The sequence below is a fragment of the Ammospiza nelsoni genome, chromosome Z (assembly GCF_027579445.1).
Source record: "Ammospiza nelsoni isolate bAmmNel1 chromosome Z, bAmmNel1.pri, whole genome shotgun sequence".
In the NCBI taxonomy this organism is placed as follows: Eukaryota; Metazoa; Chordata; class Aves; order Passeriformes; family Passerellidae; genus Ammospiza; species Ammospiza nelsoni.
In genome coordinates, this window is record NC_080669.1 from 43,576,840 (window position 1) to 43,594,880 (window position 18,041).

Here is an 18,041-nt window from a genome sequence, read left to right on the forward strand (position 1 = left end):
ACCAACTGGAAATAATAGGAGGGCTTTTTAACTCTATCTAATATGTGATGCAAAAACTAAAAGTGGGAGTAGTGAAATGACACTGCAGACATCCAGCAGTCCTGACCAAGAGAACAAGAATCACACAGATGTGTGTAACTTTTGTGCACAACTGCCAGTGTTACATGGGTGCAGTAACGTTCGCACTCACAAAATTGGCTTCAATGCAAATGCAAACTGATCACTAATGAATGGTGTTCATGCATAACTGACAGAAATGCACAGTGACAGGAAGTACAGCGGCTTACCATCCGCTGAGGTGCAGTTGTGTTCATTACTACAGACATCCAAATAACCAAATAGTGGCTTATCCTGTATGCAATAAAACAGTACAAATAAAGACTGGAGACAGGAATTAAAAAACAAAACATCAGACATCCAATCTCACTGCAAAGGAAGTCAGACTCAGTATTTAACTAACTGCAAGCTCTTCAAGGAAACATAGGACAGACGTGCATGAACACTGTTATTTAAGTAAAGGAGCTGTTCACAATCCTGACAATACTAGCAGGTACTCAAATTCAGAAGAAAGTTTAGTAAACTTCAATAAAACAGAGGAATGAGAAGAAGCATATGAAAAAGCATTCCTACAAAAGAAACCTTCAAAACTGCATTATGCTTCTCATGTTATTAAGTGACAAATCTACTGTAAATGGAAAATGATTGAACAGGCTGAAATAGGAAGTTATTTGATAAATTAAGCAAATGAATGCAGTCTTCAAGGTACAAGAAAGCATGTGAAACAAAAGGAGAAGCAAGAAATCAAATCAGTGCTCAGTTAGGGAAGCGTGCAGTACTCCTTCACTCCTCACTTATATCTTTTCTTTAAAACAAAGAACCCCACACATTCAGAGAAGATATAGTAACTGTTTCAAGGACACAGAAAGGAACAAGAGTTTAGCCGCAGATAGCGAGTAATGTGCCCATGGATAGTAAATTCTTAGAAATTCCTAGTACATTTTCTGCTTCTGCTCCATTCCTTATCTCAGTGTTCATAATAACAAATGGAAAGCACAATCTAGCACAGATAACTCTCTAAATCTGAATGCACATATGCAAATGCCAGTGTTACAGAGGAAGAGCTTCCAAGGCAAAAAGAACAACAAGATGTGCTGACCAGCCCTGTTACCTTAGGTGGGAAGAAAATCTGGTGCTAGGACACTGTACACGGCAAAATCTGTCCAGTACACAGCAAACACTGCTCAGCAGCTATCTTGCCCTAACCATAGATATATGTCTTTAATTGTCATGAGGTGTGAAAAAACTAGGACAGCAAGATGCTGAAAACACAGAAAGCTCTATGGTGAAGTATTTTTGAAAATGAGAAAAAAAACCAAACCTAAAAACCAAAAAGGTTTGAAAATCCTTCAGGGGAAAAAATCTCTTCCGAAATGTGAAGGGATAGAAGAAACTGCTGAGCTTCCTGTGCTTTGCCTCCATCTCAGGGCTGAGCAGCCTTTCTCTCTCAAAGTAAGGGAGTAGGGGTAGGTCATGACTGGTCCCTGGCACACGCTGAAACCTCTCCCCAGCTCCTGCCTCTGGTGAAGACAGTCCTAGGCAACGTTCAGAATACCACTTGCACAGAAAAAGAAAAGCAATCTTCTGTGAGGATTTTCCAAATATGTTTATAATTCTATTTGTTTTTACACTTCCAGTGAAGCATCACACAGGACTGAAAGTCTGAAAGGAAAATAAAAACTTCTTAATTCAGACACTTTGAGAACTGTTGCTAGTTCTACCTTGTTTCACCAATACAACAGAAATACAAGCCTTTTGACAGGAGTCAGTGCCTCACTGAATGGATATGTACAGCACTTCAAACGTTAGCTCAGTTAAAACAGAGGCACCACCACACATGCGCGCATGCAAAGCTGCAGTAACGAATACTGCTTGAAAAGAGGAGCAGGAAAACTGCAAGCTTTGCAAGAGAATTGGAGAATTGATTGGAAACATCTAATCAGGGATGCAGAACCCTGTAACATTATGATTTATTTAACACAGTCAAGGAATGGCTAGAGGCAATGAATCATATAAGAGATGACAAAGCTGTAGGAGATTTCCGTCATCTACTTCAACCTGCACATTGATCAGAGTTTACCCCCATATTAATCACCAAGATCATAATCTAACACACTCTTAAACACCTCTCCTGATTACGCTTCACTTACCCCCTTGTCCTTATGCAGGTCACTCCATTGCTAATTGTACTACTCGTTAGGAAAAAAAGTGTCTAGTGTCTAATTTAATTTTGCCTTTTTTAGTTTCAAGCCGTTGCTCCTTGTTATGCTGTCTCAAGCACTGTAAATAATCCCTCCCCCTCCTCCATATTATTACCTCTCAAATATTTATAGACTGTTTATATCCACCCTTAGTCTCCTTTTCTACAAGCAATACATCATTTTTGTCACCCTTCCCTCTATCCTTTCAGATTTATCTATGTCCTTTTATAATGAGATGCTCAGAACTCCTCTACCATTTTCGCAAGTACAGTGAACCCAAAGCTGAGAGAAGCTGAAATGCTCACCCCTTCTTGTTTCACAACCAACTTCTTCTTACATAACTCTGAGCGAAACACGTTATTTTGATAGGAATTGAAAATTACAAAGCCATGGCCACCCCACTGTGGAAGGCATTGTTCAATGCATACTTGTATCAGTCCAGGATTTGAAAAGCCTATTCAGGATAAATTTCATCCTAAATCAAGGGAAGATTGTTCAAAGCTCCTGTAATATTTACGAAGTCCAGCTTGAAAGAGATTTAGTAACTAAGCAAACTACTATACAGGCAGGCCACTTTCAGCAACTACTTCCCAAGACAATATCTAACTTGTGCTGTGGAAATCATGTCAATCCAAAGAGGCTAAGAAGTTCACAAAGTCTTACAAGAGACACACGCAAATGTAATTCTTTTTCTCTCATCTTAACTGCAATGAACTGGAGAAAACCAGATGATGATGATGATGATGATGATGATGGATTAGTTATTCACAGGTGAAGGACACAAAACTCCTTTGTTTGCTGTTACAATCCACAAAAGACAGGTCATGTTTAACTATACTCCTTGCTTTTTAAGAGAGATTTGTTGACTGTGGGAGAAGCCAGGGGAAAGCACCAGGAAGCAATGGAAGGGGGTTGGCAGGACCAGGAGGCAGCCAGTCCTGCTGCTTTACCAAAACTGGTAAAGAAGCAGCCATGGCTGCAGCAGGAGAAAATCATCCTTAGAAAGTAGTGAGGAAACCAAGGGAAAAGGGAAGAGCGGGAGGATGGGCAGATAACCACTGCAGACCCACCAAGATCTCTGAGGGCATGCAGCCACTATGTTAGTCCTGGCACAGGCAGGCAAAGCAGCTAATGCTGCCTTCTTACTGCCAGCCTTGCTGAGGCCGCTGCCAACTGAACTAACAATCCCCTCCACCATTTGTCAATCCCCACAATTCTAACTATTTGTTTAAAAAAATCCACCATTGAGTATTACTAGGTCAAAAGAGTTACGATTTCTTTCACAGGCTTGCAAGTGCTTATCAGTATTGAGGCTGACTGAACTTCAAATTTAAGTATGCTGACTTAATGTCAGGGCAAGCAAGTAGAAATTTCAGAGCTTCACAGAACAGTCTAGTTCGGAAAGGATCTTTGGAGACCAGCTGGCTCAAACTATTCAAAGCAGAACCAGCTTGCTAGTTTGATCATGTTGCTTATACACCATCCAGCCAAGCTCTGAGCCTCCCCAAACATGGAGACTCCAGAACATCACTGGATAACCTGTTTCAATCCTCAAGCACTCTCACAGTAAAAAGAAGCTTCCACATGATCAGTTGACTAAAATGAGGCTTCTTTAATGAAACTGAAATATTTACAGCACATAACACTATACTATAAATACTGCAAAAGAGCTTTCTTTCTAAAAGAAAATTTCTCACTTTTTTAAACCCGGCTATGATATTTTTCCATTATAACAACTAGGTTTTTTTTAAACTCATCTTGCACAACAGCTGCAAGATCTGGCACCAATTTTTGAAATCACAATACAGTGAGCAAGAAAGTAAAGGAAGAGTAAAGAAGGCATGGTAGGGTTTTTGCAGACAGCTAGGCCACTGCAAGTTCAAAGGGATCTCAGTACCATCAAACATCAGGCATGCTATTACTGCTGATCCCACTATGGTATGTATTTATGAGTAGATAAAACCCCTTCTATTTGTCAGAGAGTTTCAAATTGAAGACAGCAGCTACTTAGAGAAAAAAAAGAATACTATTTTGTTTCTGTCAAACATAATAAATGTAACAAAGGGAAATAACAAATACAAGCTTACTATTCACAATTGTTCAAAATTATGTTTGTCAACCAGTGATAATAGGAAGACACCTGAACACTACTGACAATGCAAATACAACAGGGAAATGACCCCACAGAGCATAGGACCAGGAGCTGGCATTCTGCATCACAGAGTAGTCCCATCTATACTGGAAGTTTCTAAACTGGGCCAACAAGAGTGCAGAGCAGCAGAAAGAAGGGGTGCTTTCCAGCACCTTCCAGTCATCTGGTGGTGTATCTTGCAGCCACTCCAATCGCCAAATGCCAAACACGACCCTTAGTCTGTGGCAAGGATAAAATATAATGAAACAAAGGTGAAATGCATTCTCCTTCATTCAGTATGAGCAGCTTTATTTTTTTCAGTAAGCTCTATGGTGTTTAGTTAGTGACCTCATCTGCCTCCCCTCTCTGACCCCCATGACTGCTAAATATCAAAACGGCAGAAGCTCTAAATTGACACAAACCAGTGAAGAGCAGAGGTGTTATAAAATGAGAATGTCTGAAAAGCACATTCTACACGCTTCACCATAATCTTTCCTATATTTTGCAGATCTGTTGCAGATCCTAACAAGATATACCTATCCTACAGACGGGAGGACAATTACATCAAATGCCCTGGGAAAATGACTTTTGCTGCTCTGTACAATTAAATGGCCTTTTCTTTCAGCAATCCAACTTTTTAAGGGGAAATGCACAGGAACAACAAATTCATGAGACCATGGTCTGCTCCCTTTCAACTACCCTGCAAATTCCCAGTTTACTTTTGAGTGGGAGCATACAGTTCATCCAAACTAAACATGCCTGACATGGTTAATGTTCGAACACCTATGTTATGATCATGATAATTCATTTTTTCCCCTCTTCAAAAACAGCATGTCACAATGGGATCTGAAAAACTGCCTCTGGTATCCAGGCGTCATACTATTTCTGATCTGCTAATAAAATGGATACAGCAAGCAATGACTCTTTTTCTGGCACTATGTCTGATTTGTGTGACTTCTTCACACATCATTCCTCTGCTGGAAAACAATGCTCCATGTGATGGGAGTCCAAAAGAAGAACTGCTCTCATAAGCCAAAAAGCTTAGAGGAGGAACAGAATTACCGCTGTCAAAATCACCTCTTGCCCAATCTAATGTGAATCACACAGGACACACTGTACTCCCAGAAGCCACTGCTTGCCCTGGGGCTTGCAGGGAACTAACTGCTGGCTCCCCTTGCCATGAAGGGTTTCACTTTCCCTGCTTCCTTTAATAATTACGGTAAGTTCTTGAAAAATCAGCGCCTCAGCCTGCCAACCTGAGACAATGACACTTGCTCCAATGGGGTCTCACATTTTGCTTGCAGTTTAGGGTAGTAATAAAATCATAAAACAGCAATACAAGAATCCATCAAGTACCTGGTCCTGAAACAACCCAACATCTAAAGCCAGAACTTATGCCACAAGGCAATTTTTCATCTGAAAAAAAGATCGATATATGCTAAAAAGAAAAACATGGGGATATTTAGGCTATGTTCCTCACCAAAGCCTGAACTCAAGCTCCTGACAAAGCTACCCTACAGACCTGGATAAATGCACAGCACCTTCTCCACCTTCAGAGCCAGCACACAGTCACTGGTATAAAGTCAAATCCCATGAGTACTTACACTGCTTTCAGCAGATGAATGTACCAAAACCATTAAGGACGTAACTTCATTTATACAGTGTAGTCACCTCTGAACTAAGTACAATGTCTGTTGCTACTTAGGTGCCCAAAAGCAAAACTATGGACCTGATTTCCTATTCATTTGCAGATTTTTCCATTTCTGGTGAACAAAGGTTGACGCTGTCTTGATTCCTGACTTTTTTCTGGAGATGAAGCTGTGTATTTCAAATGTTGTCACTCACAAACAGTTATTTATTGGGACACAAATAATAACAGTTAGTTATTTAGTAAAATGCTTGAGAAACAATGTATTTAAATTGCTGAAATTCCGTTGTAAGAAAGATGACTGCTCTAACTAAAAGCAGTAAAACAATTCAAAATACTTTAAAATTAGGCATTTTTATGTTTTCAAGTACTTTTTCAAGCATGTGAATTGCCTTAAGCCTGTTTGGTCAATGCTTTCCATTAAAAGACCACAATTTAATTAAATTAACTAGCAATTATTAAAATGGGATTAATAAACTAAATACTATCATTTTAAAAACATTAAGATCAAAGCTTAAGCCAGTTTTGTCAACAGTAAAACAATTACATTCTTCGGCCTTCCTGTACAAGCAAGGATCTTCTTGTTCTCCTGAGTTATACACAATCTCTATATATCACTGAATATACTACTTTAATCTGTAGCCAGCTTTTTCTACGTCTATAGACAAAGCATGCAGTAATGCAAATATGAAAGGAGTAACTGCATCAATTCAAAGGTGACACTAACATAATGAAAACAAAAAAAGCTAATAAAAAGCTATTTATTGCTTTATTAAGCAGTTCTTTTAAAAGCTTCCCAACAAAATTCCTCTACAATGGTCTGAAACTGCCTGTCTGCACTAGATCCAACAAATCCATCTGACATACTTTTAATGGCCTGCAAAACAGAACAGCGTCACTTGACAGACACACACATGCACTGTCCTTTTATTAACTAGTGCAAAGCACTGCCCACTTCAGAATCACCTTTCTACCTGGCAAGTATATTCACCTGTATTACTGGCATATGCATAGATTATTAAAAATGAATGAAACTTGCTTTTCCTTTTATGTGTATTTGTTTGCTTTTTTTCTGTCTATATGCAAGAAATCAATTACACCAGCTCCTTTCTTCTTTCTTCTGTATGTTCAATCACTGTATCTGTCAGGCATAGTTAGAAAGTGGAAAAAGCAATTTGCATAGGAAAAAACATTTTGCCTAGAGTCTTCACTTGCCTAGCATATTCAAGCCCCATCTTTGCTCAGCTATGCTTTCACTGAATATACAGACAAATACTGTTTCTTGTTGTTGGGGGTTTTTTGGGTTTTGTTTTACAAGTGTTAAATGCAATACAGTAATTGTAGTAAAAGAGAAGGACTACATCACTCTTTCATAGTTCATCACAGCATGCCACACAGAACCAATGTGCCACCACACAGAGTTTTGTAAGGCTGGAAGATCTTTGCTGCTGGGGTCAATAACATAACCTATGCACTTGGCCTCTCTATGGTTCTGAAAACTTGAATTTTGAAAAAGCTACACAGGCAGCCAAAACCCACCTTACTACGACTGTAGCGGGAGTACATGTTTGGGAAAAAGGACAAAAGCTTCCTATAATTCTCTACTTGCAATCACACACCCTATCGAATTTTATTACAGCACCAGTCTGTGTAAAAGAAATTTTGATTTTCAAGTAAAAATAACCAAATAAAATATTAAAGACTGATAATGGATCCTTCCCTTCCACTAGCTGTACCAAAAGTACAATGTTGTACTGTACTGTAACCTTGTCACTGCAAAGAGGGACAGGCGTGAACCGTGAGCACCAGCAGTGTTGGCCATGGCCCTCAGACGTGAGCACCACTCTCCCAGCACCTTACCTGGTGGTGTACTAGCTGCTGTCATGGCTGTACTTGTCGAGTGCATTGGGCTGCTGCTTTCCAGCGAGAGGCAAGAATTGCCACCACTGTTCTTCTTAACAAACGTCTCAGGGACGCTGGGCAGGGGCACTGGGTGGCTGATTCCCAGCTCCTCTTCCTGAGCTTGCTGTCTTCTTAGGGCAACCTAGGAACAAAAGGGAAGACATAGGGTATGCTCTGTGATTTTGAGCACAATTTATACTGGCAGCAATGAACGACTCAGATTCAAAGATGGTTTTTCACTATTTGTACCGTAGAGTAGTGCTGATTGTAGAATCACTAAGGCTGGAAAAGACCTCCAAGACCACTGAGTCCAGTTTTCAACCAAATACCACGTCAACTAAACTACAGCACTAAATGCCAGGTCCAGTTGTTTCTTGAACACCTCCAGGGATGGTTCCTGGTTTCAGTACTTGACAATTCTTTCTGTTCTTCCTGACATCAACCTGAACCTCCCCTGGCCCAGCTTGAGCCCATTTCCTTTCATCCTGTCAGCACTAGCTGCCTGGAAGAAGAGGCCAACCCACAATCTCCTTTCAGGCAGTTGCAGAAGGTCCCTCCTGAGCCCCCTTTCCTTCAGGCTAGACAAAGGCAGCTCTCTCAGCCACTGCTCACTTGGCTTACTCTCTAGACCCTTCACACAATCCAGCCAATGGGCAGAGAAGTATGTAAGCAAAAACCGACCCCATTTTGTGTACAAGCACAAAGGAACAAACCTATGAAATGCTGGTGACATACACATCTTCCTCCACTGAGGCCAGATTAACACTTGTTGCAGCTGACGAAACTCCCGCAACACAGCTGCTCTTGGGACAAGCACTCTGGAAAGTACAGTCACTACCTTCCTCTCTGCTGCTGGGGTTAAGAAGTTAGTCTGCTTGCAGGGTTCTGCTGTGCCTCTTATCAATATAAAGCAGCTTTTCATGAGGGCTTGTACCTGTAATCTGCTGCTCTATCCAGGCCTGCTAGGCTCCCTGCTGGCTCTTTGCTGGAAGTGTTGCCCTTCAAGGAAATTTCAGCATACAGTACACTGTACAGAGAGAACCATTATGGAAGAAGCACAGCAAATGTAGGGTACCATCCTGCAGGCATCTCATACAGCATCACACACATTGAAAAGTGCTGGGCAAGTGTGGAGAAGCTGGAGCTTCCCATTTCTTTCCTAACACTGACAAAGTTCCAAAGCCTAACTGGCACTGGCCAAGCCTATAGGCACCACACAGTCTGGACATGCGTGCAGATAAACCATATTCACTGCTTGCAGACAGCCCCTTCTGCTTCATCCAAACTAGTAGATCAATTTAACACCCATGCCAGATCTGTCTGGGAAGTATATATGACACTGCTACAGCTACATACCCTGCTACTTGTGAGGTAACTGATTTGCGTCTTTACTTGAACCTCAGAAATTTGTTCCAGTTTACAGACTGGGATCATGGGCGTTTCTTGCTGGAAATTCTCCTGGGTATCTGGGAGAGGACTTCCCTACATTTTCATGTTCAACAGCCACGCTTTTTTCTAATACAGATTTATAATTCTGTTAGTTAGCATTAGCCCTTGCAGTAAGAAACATCCCATACAGAAGGTGCAGACTTGCAAACACCACTGTAACTTCAACTTCACAAGCCAGTAACCTTGACCTGTAAAATTCCACCAGCATCAAGGGGCTTACTGCAGAAATATATCAAAAGGGGGAAAGACAGACTTTCAATGTGTAACTCCTACACAGATAAGGTTTAGCTAGGGAGGCTTTCAAAGCTACTTTCAAATACTAGACAGGGAAGAGAATACCCCCAGGAGGACCATCACCGGAGCTTGCTAGCAGGAGGCACCCACTGCCTGACAGAAGCAGCTGAGCAGCCAAGATTCCGTGCCGAGCGGGACACTCTGCACGGGGACACTTCGTGCTCCCTTCCCCGAGGCAGACAGCAAAGCCATTCACATTTATTTTTCCAAGGTTCACACCAGGCAGAGAAAGTGCATGTAACTTGGGCATAACAACAATTTCTGGACTGCCATACTACCAAAAAGGAGGAATTGTTTAAATGAACTGCCATTGAGTTCTGAGGACGTTTTATGCACTGAATAACAAAATTAGAAAAAAAAAAAAAGCGAGGATTTAATCTAGAGCTGCTTAGGTTTTTAAAACCTGTCAGCCCGACACACATTTTATCCGGTATCATGAAGCTCTGAGCAAACAGCAATTGCAAACTGATGGGTGGGTCTGGTATCACCACCACGTACCTTCACTCGCACCAGGAGCCCTAAAGCCCTGCCAATTATGTGCTGGCAGGCGATCGTTTGCTCTAACGAGGGCGTAAAATGCCCCTCCAGCAGCCGCTCCAGTACACGCCCAGGACCCCCCTTAGTAAACTTTGCAAGATAAAGATCACACGGGTTAATAGAGCCCTATACTTACACCGCCAGAATTGTGACTCCGAAGCGAGACGACCCAACGAAAACTTTATTCCCACCCTGAACTGGATACCGTTTGTTTTCTTAGCCCTCAGAATACTGAGCCCTCGTTGAGATAAAAGATGAGCCACCTACACAGCTATGTGAAGAACTGCTATACACCAAATTTCGAAAAACGCCGTTAAAAAAATCCCCAAAAATGTTAGAAATGCGCTCAACTGAAGCCACCAGCATCAGGAAACGCAGTTTACACCGCCAGCACAAAATATTCTCGATAAGCAATTTGTTGGCTAGATTATTCATTTTCTAGTTAAAAGCAAGCGGGAAAACGGCTACTGACGGTAACTTAGGTCCTGCTCCGTGCAGGTTCTACAGCCTCCCGGGGGCTGTCCATAGGGCCGGATTGTATCCGGCCCGGGGGAGCGGCGCTCGGCCGTGCCCGGCAGGTGCAGCTGACCGCTCACCGCCGCCACTCGCCCCGGCTGCAATCCTCCGCGCCTCTGGGGCATCTCCCATTTCTCATGCAAAAACGAAATTTAAATAACTTGCGAGAAATACAGCGACAAGTTTCACTAACAGCGGTGTAACTCCTGGCTCCCGTCCGGGGCGAGGCTACCCGCGGCCGCGGTCTCGCAGAGCACCGCATCCCGGCGCGGCCGCTCGGCCCCGACGGGCCCGACCCGCCACGGGCGCGGAGCCCACCGCGCTCGGACACAGCTCACCTGCGCTGCCATGACGCGCTGCCGCTCGGCGATTAGGCTGCACTTGTTGCACTGGCAGTCCCGCCACATGCAGAAACGTTTGTGCCCCTTCAGTGGCGAGGAGTAGCCGTGGTTGCGGCAGCGGGCACACTTGGGCAGTCGCGGCCGCTTCTTCCCCGCTGCAGCGGCTCCCCTGTCCGCCGGGGCGGCCGCCATGGGGGCCGCCGCCTTCCCGAAGCTATTCGCCTTGTCCCCCGGGCCCGCGACGTCCGGGGGCTTGCTGAAGGCCGGGGTGTCACTGGGCATCGCGGCAGGCGGGGGACAGCTGGGAGAGCAGTCTGCGCGCTTCTGCCCCGTCCCGTCCCGCCACCCCGCGCGTTTTGGCGGGCAGCACCAGGCGGGCGTCGCCCCTCCTGCCGCGCCTCCCCCACTCCTGCTCCGGGGGGTCCGTGGCCGCTAAATCCTCGCTACCCCGAGGGAGCGGCCACCCTTCCCTTCGCGCTCCTCCCTCCCCCACCGGGCCGGCCTGCGGCGGGAAAGGCGGGCCCCGTCCAGGCCGGTCCCCGTCGGATGCGGGGCGCGGGCCCGGGGCGGCCTGACGGCCGGAGGTTCTGCGGGGCTCGGCTCAGTCGCCCTGCCCGCAGGTCCCGCACGACAGGATGCCCAGGCCCCCAGTCGGGGGCTGCTCCGCGGCTGTCCTGCGGCCTCTGCCCGCCCTCCGTGCCCCGCAGCGGCCAGCGCAGGCCGTGTCCATGCTGGTGATGCTGGACGAGGTCTGCGACAGCAAGGCGGAATCGATCCGGAGAGGCCATGTTTAAGCCCAGTTGGTCCCCTGGGATGGGCAGGTCAGGTTTGGGCAGGCGATCAACATGGCCTGGCCCAGGAGAGGTGTGACGCCCGAATAAAACACCCCATTGCCGCAGCTCAGCTGCTCTGCCATGGGGCTGCTGGCGTCTTGCTGCACTCCAGCCTCCCTTACCGCGTTACCTCGCACTCGTATCGTGCAGTGTGTGTAAAGACACACTAAAGACATCTGTGTGGCCAGGTGATACCGGCAGGTGCAAGGGCGAGTGAGAGCACGGTGATAACTCGGTAGCCATCACCTCTGGAGCTGGTGTGGGTGACAGAGGAGCTGAACTCTGCAGGGGAAGACAAGCAAAGATGCTTTTTTCTTCTTTACATAGGCCTCCCTTCCAACTTGGCACTATGTGATTTATAAACACATGCAGCTCTACAGATATTATTTACAGTATTAATATTTCCTCTGTTACACCTTTAAATCTTTCTGGGCTCAACTTTAGATGACGCTATCTTCATGCTGAAATGAAACTATTAAATTACATCTCAATCTAAGATGAATGACAACTGTCAAATGAGTGACTCAACAGAGATGAAGCAGAAAGCAGCTGAGATTATGTGAGGCTGATTTATAAAGATTGCATAAAGATTTCTATAACCCCAGCTTCATGACTCAGCATATCAGATGGCAGTAAGTTACAGTAGGTAGAAATTTATTTCTGCTAGAAGAAGCCAAGAAAGGCATCTCTCTCTTTGTGATCAGCTAACTCCAAGCTAATTCTGCTCAGACTGAGCTTCCATGCTGGAAACAGTGAGTGCCTATCTTAACCTGAAGAATGCCCCAGATCCTTGTTGCTTGATGCTTTGCATTAGCTTTTAATAAATTACATTTAAAGAACTTGTTTCTTCGTGGCACAACATTGGAGACATTTATGACACTTTTCATCGTCCAGAGAGAAACCTCATTCGAACACTCCTGTTAAGCCCCAGTCACAGCCAGTCAGATGGTCCACAAGTGAAGGCTGAGCTCATGCTGTGTGGGCTTGGTGTGACCATCATTCAGCTCACAGAAACTGAAATTTTTTTTCCCTTGCATCGCTGTTCTGGGATTGACATTTCTGATGTCAGTATCTGCACATTTTCCCACAAGACAGGAGAAGATGAACATGATCTTTAGAGAAACAAAATTAGGATTTGCCTTTACATGTAGTGCTACATATCACTAATATTTAAGGAGGTGAAAAATGTAAGCATACTTAGCTTTGGATACCAAAATATAAAATTCCTCCCTGAATGAAACCAGTTGAGATCCTCTCAAGTCATATAGGCATTGATGAGTTTCCAAAATTTTGTCTAGGAGCAAGCCTTGAATATCCAGTTTGTGAAGTACATTGCATGGTGGAGCACACACAGAGAAATGTTTTCCCCTACAAATTATCTTAAGCCAATTGAAAATGCAGATTAAAAAGTAGATGAAAGGAGGCTAAATCAAAAGACCAAGAAAGGCAAAATAAAATAAACCCAACAGAGGTAGGAGAAGAAAATCAGAAATGACAGCAGGGGTGGAAAAGGAGAAAAGATAAGAGAAGGACAGTGCATAAAGCAGGCAAAAACAGACAAAAGAAAAACAAGAGCAGTCACCATGTGCTTATATATCTGACTTTTTGCTAGAAACTAAGTGGGCCAGCCAGCCTCAGAGATGAAGTACAGGATGCAAAAAGTGCAACAGTTCCAAGAAGAGCATTCATTCATCACTCTTTCACATAATTAGTATTTTCTACTACTGCCTTTCAGACTAACTGCACAGATATGTATTATCCATAATATTACAGAACCTACCATACAGAACAAAATATTAATGTTGTTAGTACCTGGTATTTTGTGTTCTGGATGAATATCAGCAAAATATCTAGATGCCTGATGAATACAAGTACATGATCAAATATTTACAAATGAATTGCTTTAGTTTTGCTAGCTCAAGTCACACTTTGAGTATGGTTTAGAGTGCAATGTTTTTCTCCAATTTTTTTAATGGGTGTATGGTGAGGTTGACAACACACTGCTGGATTTGTCCTCAGTGGAGTAATGAAGCAATAGGAGATGGTCATAAACTGCCATTAGTCCTAAGACAAATCATAATAACTTCACTGCAAGTCTTCAGGAAATTTTGTCATTAATTTAATTAATATCTGGGCATCTCTGGTTCAAGTCTGCCTAGTGATGATGTCAGTGACTTAAGATTACTGCAGTGTGCCATCACCTTTGCTGTAATTAATAACTGTAATTAATATTGCTGATGACAAAAATAACAGTCAAAAGACATTTTTGCTTTTCTTTTTTTCTTTTGTCTTAATAGATGTATGATAGTTGTCCTTTAAAGGACCTTTTTCTTTAAAGTCCCTAATGTTGTCTGTTAGTGATGATCTGTCCTTTGCATGCCTTTGGCTGATCCCTTGAACCTGGCAAAAATATTTGCTAACAAGATTATAATTTTGATGGTCAGATGTGAGCAAGACCTGATCCTATCACCACATTTGGTATGACTCAGCAAGCCAGTGGAGAGATGACAAATTAAAAACAGTTTAATTCTAACACTGTTGCCTGGAAAGTGAAGACCTTCAGTTTCCCAGAAGTCAGTGCAGTTGAGTGCATTTCATTTTAGAGATCTGCTAGACCCGATTCTGTTTAATTTTTGTTTTGTGGTGAATTTTTTTTTTTCTGTCAGTGGGTCAAATCAGAGAGTTTTTGAGATATTTTTGACTCTCACAGATCATTTTATAGACTGTATCCCCAGGGCTGCTTGTGGATTCCCCAAAGAGCCTCAGCTGCAAGAGTGGTGAGGGACAGAAGATGAAGCATGCACACTGGCAGTCTGCATTGTCTGAAAACATCAACATGTCCATAAACACACTCTGGACGTTCTGAACAAAATATCAAAGACAGCCAGAGGGAGTCAAGCAAAGGAGGGAAACCTTGCCAGCACATTCCCTGACACTGATAGGAGCTGGGAAGCTCCTCAGCATTGAACTTCAGTGCTTGCCTGCAGCTCTGGGTGTCTGGGCTGCCCTAGAGCCATCAGCTTAGCAGGGCAAACAAGTGTAGAGCTACCCTCCTCTCTACTCCTCCAGCCTTGTCAGCCTGCACATGCATTTACTCATGTGTCATCAGCTGGATTTCTGCTGGTTTACTTGTGTGAGTAGTCTCCCATGCAAGTGCATTTGCTGGAGTGACAGACATCATTGCCACTAAAACACTTGAAAAGATGCTTCAAGAAAAATCCAGTAGGTGGCATAAATAAGCCATGCCTCTTTTTTTCCCCATTCATTTGTATATGTGTGCCGTTCTCTTTTATTCATTCTCATTCTTTATTTTAATCCTCCTTTAACTTACAGAGAAGTTTAAGTTTTGTCACTTGGCTCTTAAAACATAATCCCCCAGACAAAGTTTTGTATTTGAAGCAGAGGGTTTTCTTGATACTTTCTGGCAGCATATAGATTTTTGGGTTGTTTTATCCCCCCACGTCTATATTTATGTTTCTAACAGTTTCTATTTTCAGGTTGTACTTCCTGCAGGTCTCGAACTGCCAGCAGCACAACAAAAGGAAAGGTTTTCTTATTGGACATATATCTGAACCCAAACCTTGCCTTGAAATGCTCAGTATTTACAAGATTTTAAAGCTGGCCTTACAGCTGCTCTCAGACACTTCTCTGATGATATATAAAGTATTGGCACCAGGAACATTACTCCAGATCAGTGAGATCTGATGGCTTTTGCTAAAAGTAATTTCAGTCAAGCTGAATCTTTCATTCAGACTTAAGATTTTAAGTACTTCAGTCTTCCATGGTCCAAAAATATTTCTATGCCATGGGCATTTAGGACTTCCAATGGAGTTTCAATATGCTGCTTTTTTCTCTTTTCCTCAAACTCCTTTTTTTGTTTGTTTTTTGTCTGGTTGTTTGATTTTTTGTTTTGTTTTGTTTTATGTTGTTGTTGTGGGTTTTTTTGGTTTGGTTTGGTTTTTTGGTTTGGGGTTTTTTTTTTTTTTTTTTTTTTTTTTTTTTTTTTTTTTTTTTTTTTTCCCTCTGATGCCCAGGACTCTGCTCTCACTGGGTGAACAACTACAGCAATTTATCATGCTGCAACCATCTGGCTATTTGCTGCCTTTCCTCAGTGAGAGTAAGGAGAGTAGCTGGGGTGGTGGTCCACAGCTTGCCTACAGTGAAAAAGCTGCCATGCCCATCTCCGCTTACAAAGGCCACTGGTTGTTAGCAAGGCAGGACAAATTGTGTACACTCTTCAGCATCCTCAGTTCACATTCTTTCCTCTTGGTACAAATCCACACCCACTGGGAAGATAAGGTGTAGAAGGGGACCCTTGTACAAAGAGCCTTCTGCAAGAAGGAATGTTGGCAGGGGGCAGGGAACAGCATCCCGTGTATCCCAAGGTGGAGAAGAGGCCTGCCATAGCAGCTGACATGCCCTAATGGCCTCTGAAGCTGCGTGTTTATTCACAGTCCCCTCATTGGTATTCTCCCAATAAGCACGGGGAAGAGAACCTTCACATCAGTAACTTCAGATGAGCCCCAACTGAGAAGAGCCACCAGCAATGGGTGCCTAAGCAGAAATGTTTGTTTGCAAGATACACACTAATCAGAATCTAGAGTTTAATGGTCCGTATGTCAGGGCTATGGTAAAAATTACTTAGGTAAAAATAAAGAAAACCCTGCCTGCTACAACAAATGGCTCTTCCCCTTCATGTCTGGGAACCCAGCCAATGAGATTGGCCCATACTGCTCAATAAAAACAGGATTCGTTGGAAACAAAATTCATGTTGTTACATTATGCCAAATATAATACAAAACCAAAGCAGTTTTCAAGTCAGTGAAGCAGATACAATGGAGATATTTTAAAAATGTATATGTTTATCATGTTTCCACTCTGACTAGTTTTGTTAATAATGTACATAAGGAAGGGAGAAAAATTAGTGGTTTTTACACTAACACCTACATATTTCTTTTCTCATTTATTCATGCAAATTGGAGTAATTTCATTGCAGACGTAAAGGCTGAAGAAAAACCACTGTCAGCTCCTTAGAAATTTCAATCATTGTTTATAATAGACTTGGATAGCTATTTGAAAGCATTATTAGGTCCAACATATAAAATAGAAGTTAAAAAGTGACTGTGGAGAAAACCACTGAACTGCTTCTTCTCAGTATTCACTGTTCATTTTAGGCAGACTTGAAAATTAATTGGATCCAGTGACTTAGAACATTGAAGACTGTTGCATGACTCATTAAGCTGACATTTCTAACATTCCTAATTCACACAGTAAGAATGATAGACTTGCATAAGCCATCTATACATTTGAGCTCCTTCATCAGGGTAGGACCACTGAAGAGAATGCCCTTACTTCTGAATATAATCATCAATTCAGCTCTAAGACATCTGTAATGGAGCTGAGTTTGATAGACTGCCAGAATATGAAAAACTAAGCTCCAACGTCTTAAAAATAGGCAACACAATTAATTACTATTTTTTAATTTATGGTCTTTAATGTTTTAATGGATACAGTTAAATTTCCACTTCACCAAGCAAACTAATTGCTATGTAAAGGAAGAAATAGATCATTGCAAATTATAAAGCATTTGGTTTATTATCTATGCCTTCTCTAAATCTTCTCTCGCAAGTTTTTATTATTTTGCATTCTTGATCTTCAGAAACTTGAAACTGTTGAAACTCTAATTCTGAAGGATGGTTACAGCTGAGGTAAAGGAAGGGGTACGGTTTTGCTATGTCAATTTACTATCCATCCGGTTTTTTATTTGTTATTATTATTTGTTGCTCCTAATTCTGATGCTCAGTAGAAGCAAAGTTAGTGTTACAATATCTCCATCTGATTTATTTTCATCTTTTTTCCTTAAGCCTAAACAAATATATTTTTCACATGATATACTGCTCTCAGGGGAGCATTCTGTAAGACTTCCCATTAAAATCAGTGCATGTAGCATACATGCGTGAGAGCAAAATATTGTGCTGCTCTTCCCCCATTTCTTGCTGTTTCCTGTAGGAAGCCTTTCAGATCCACTGAGTGGGGCAGGGGTGTCAGAATTACCTTCAGAAACAGCTGAGCTCTTCCAGATATTTCAATCAAAGTCAAATGACTGTTACTTAATCAGCCATGCTGTGAAAT

The 18,041-nt window shown here is 42.6% G+C and overlaps 1 protein-coding gene across 1 annotated transcript in view; it reads right to left on the minus strand.

The window, feature by feature from the left end:
* DMRT1 (doublesex and mab-3 related transcription factor 1) overlaps positions 1-11,358 on the minus strand; it is a 57,785-nt gene extending 46,427 nt beyond the window's left edge. The window contains exons 1-2 of the mRNA XM_059492521.1: positions 11,074-11,358; positions 7,898-8,081 (exon numbers count right to left, since the gene is read on the minus strand). Of these exons, the coding sequence (XP_059348504.1) occupies positions 7,898-8,081; positions 11,074-11,358 (469 nt within the window). The remainder of the gene's footprint in view (positions 1-7,897; positions 8,082-11,073) is intronic.
* Positions 11,359-18,041: the final 6,683 nt, after the last annotated feature.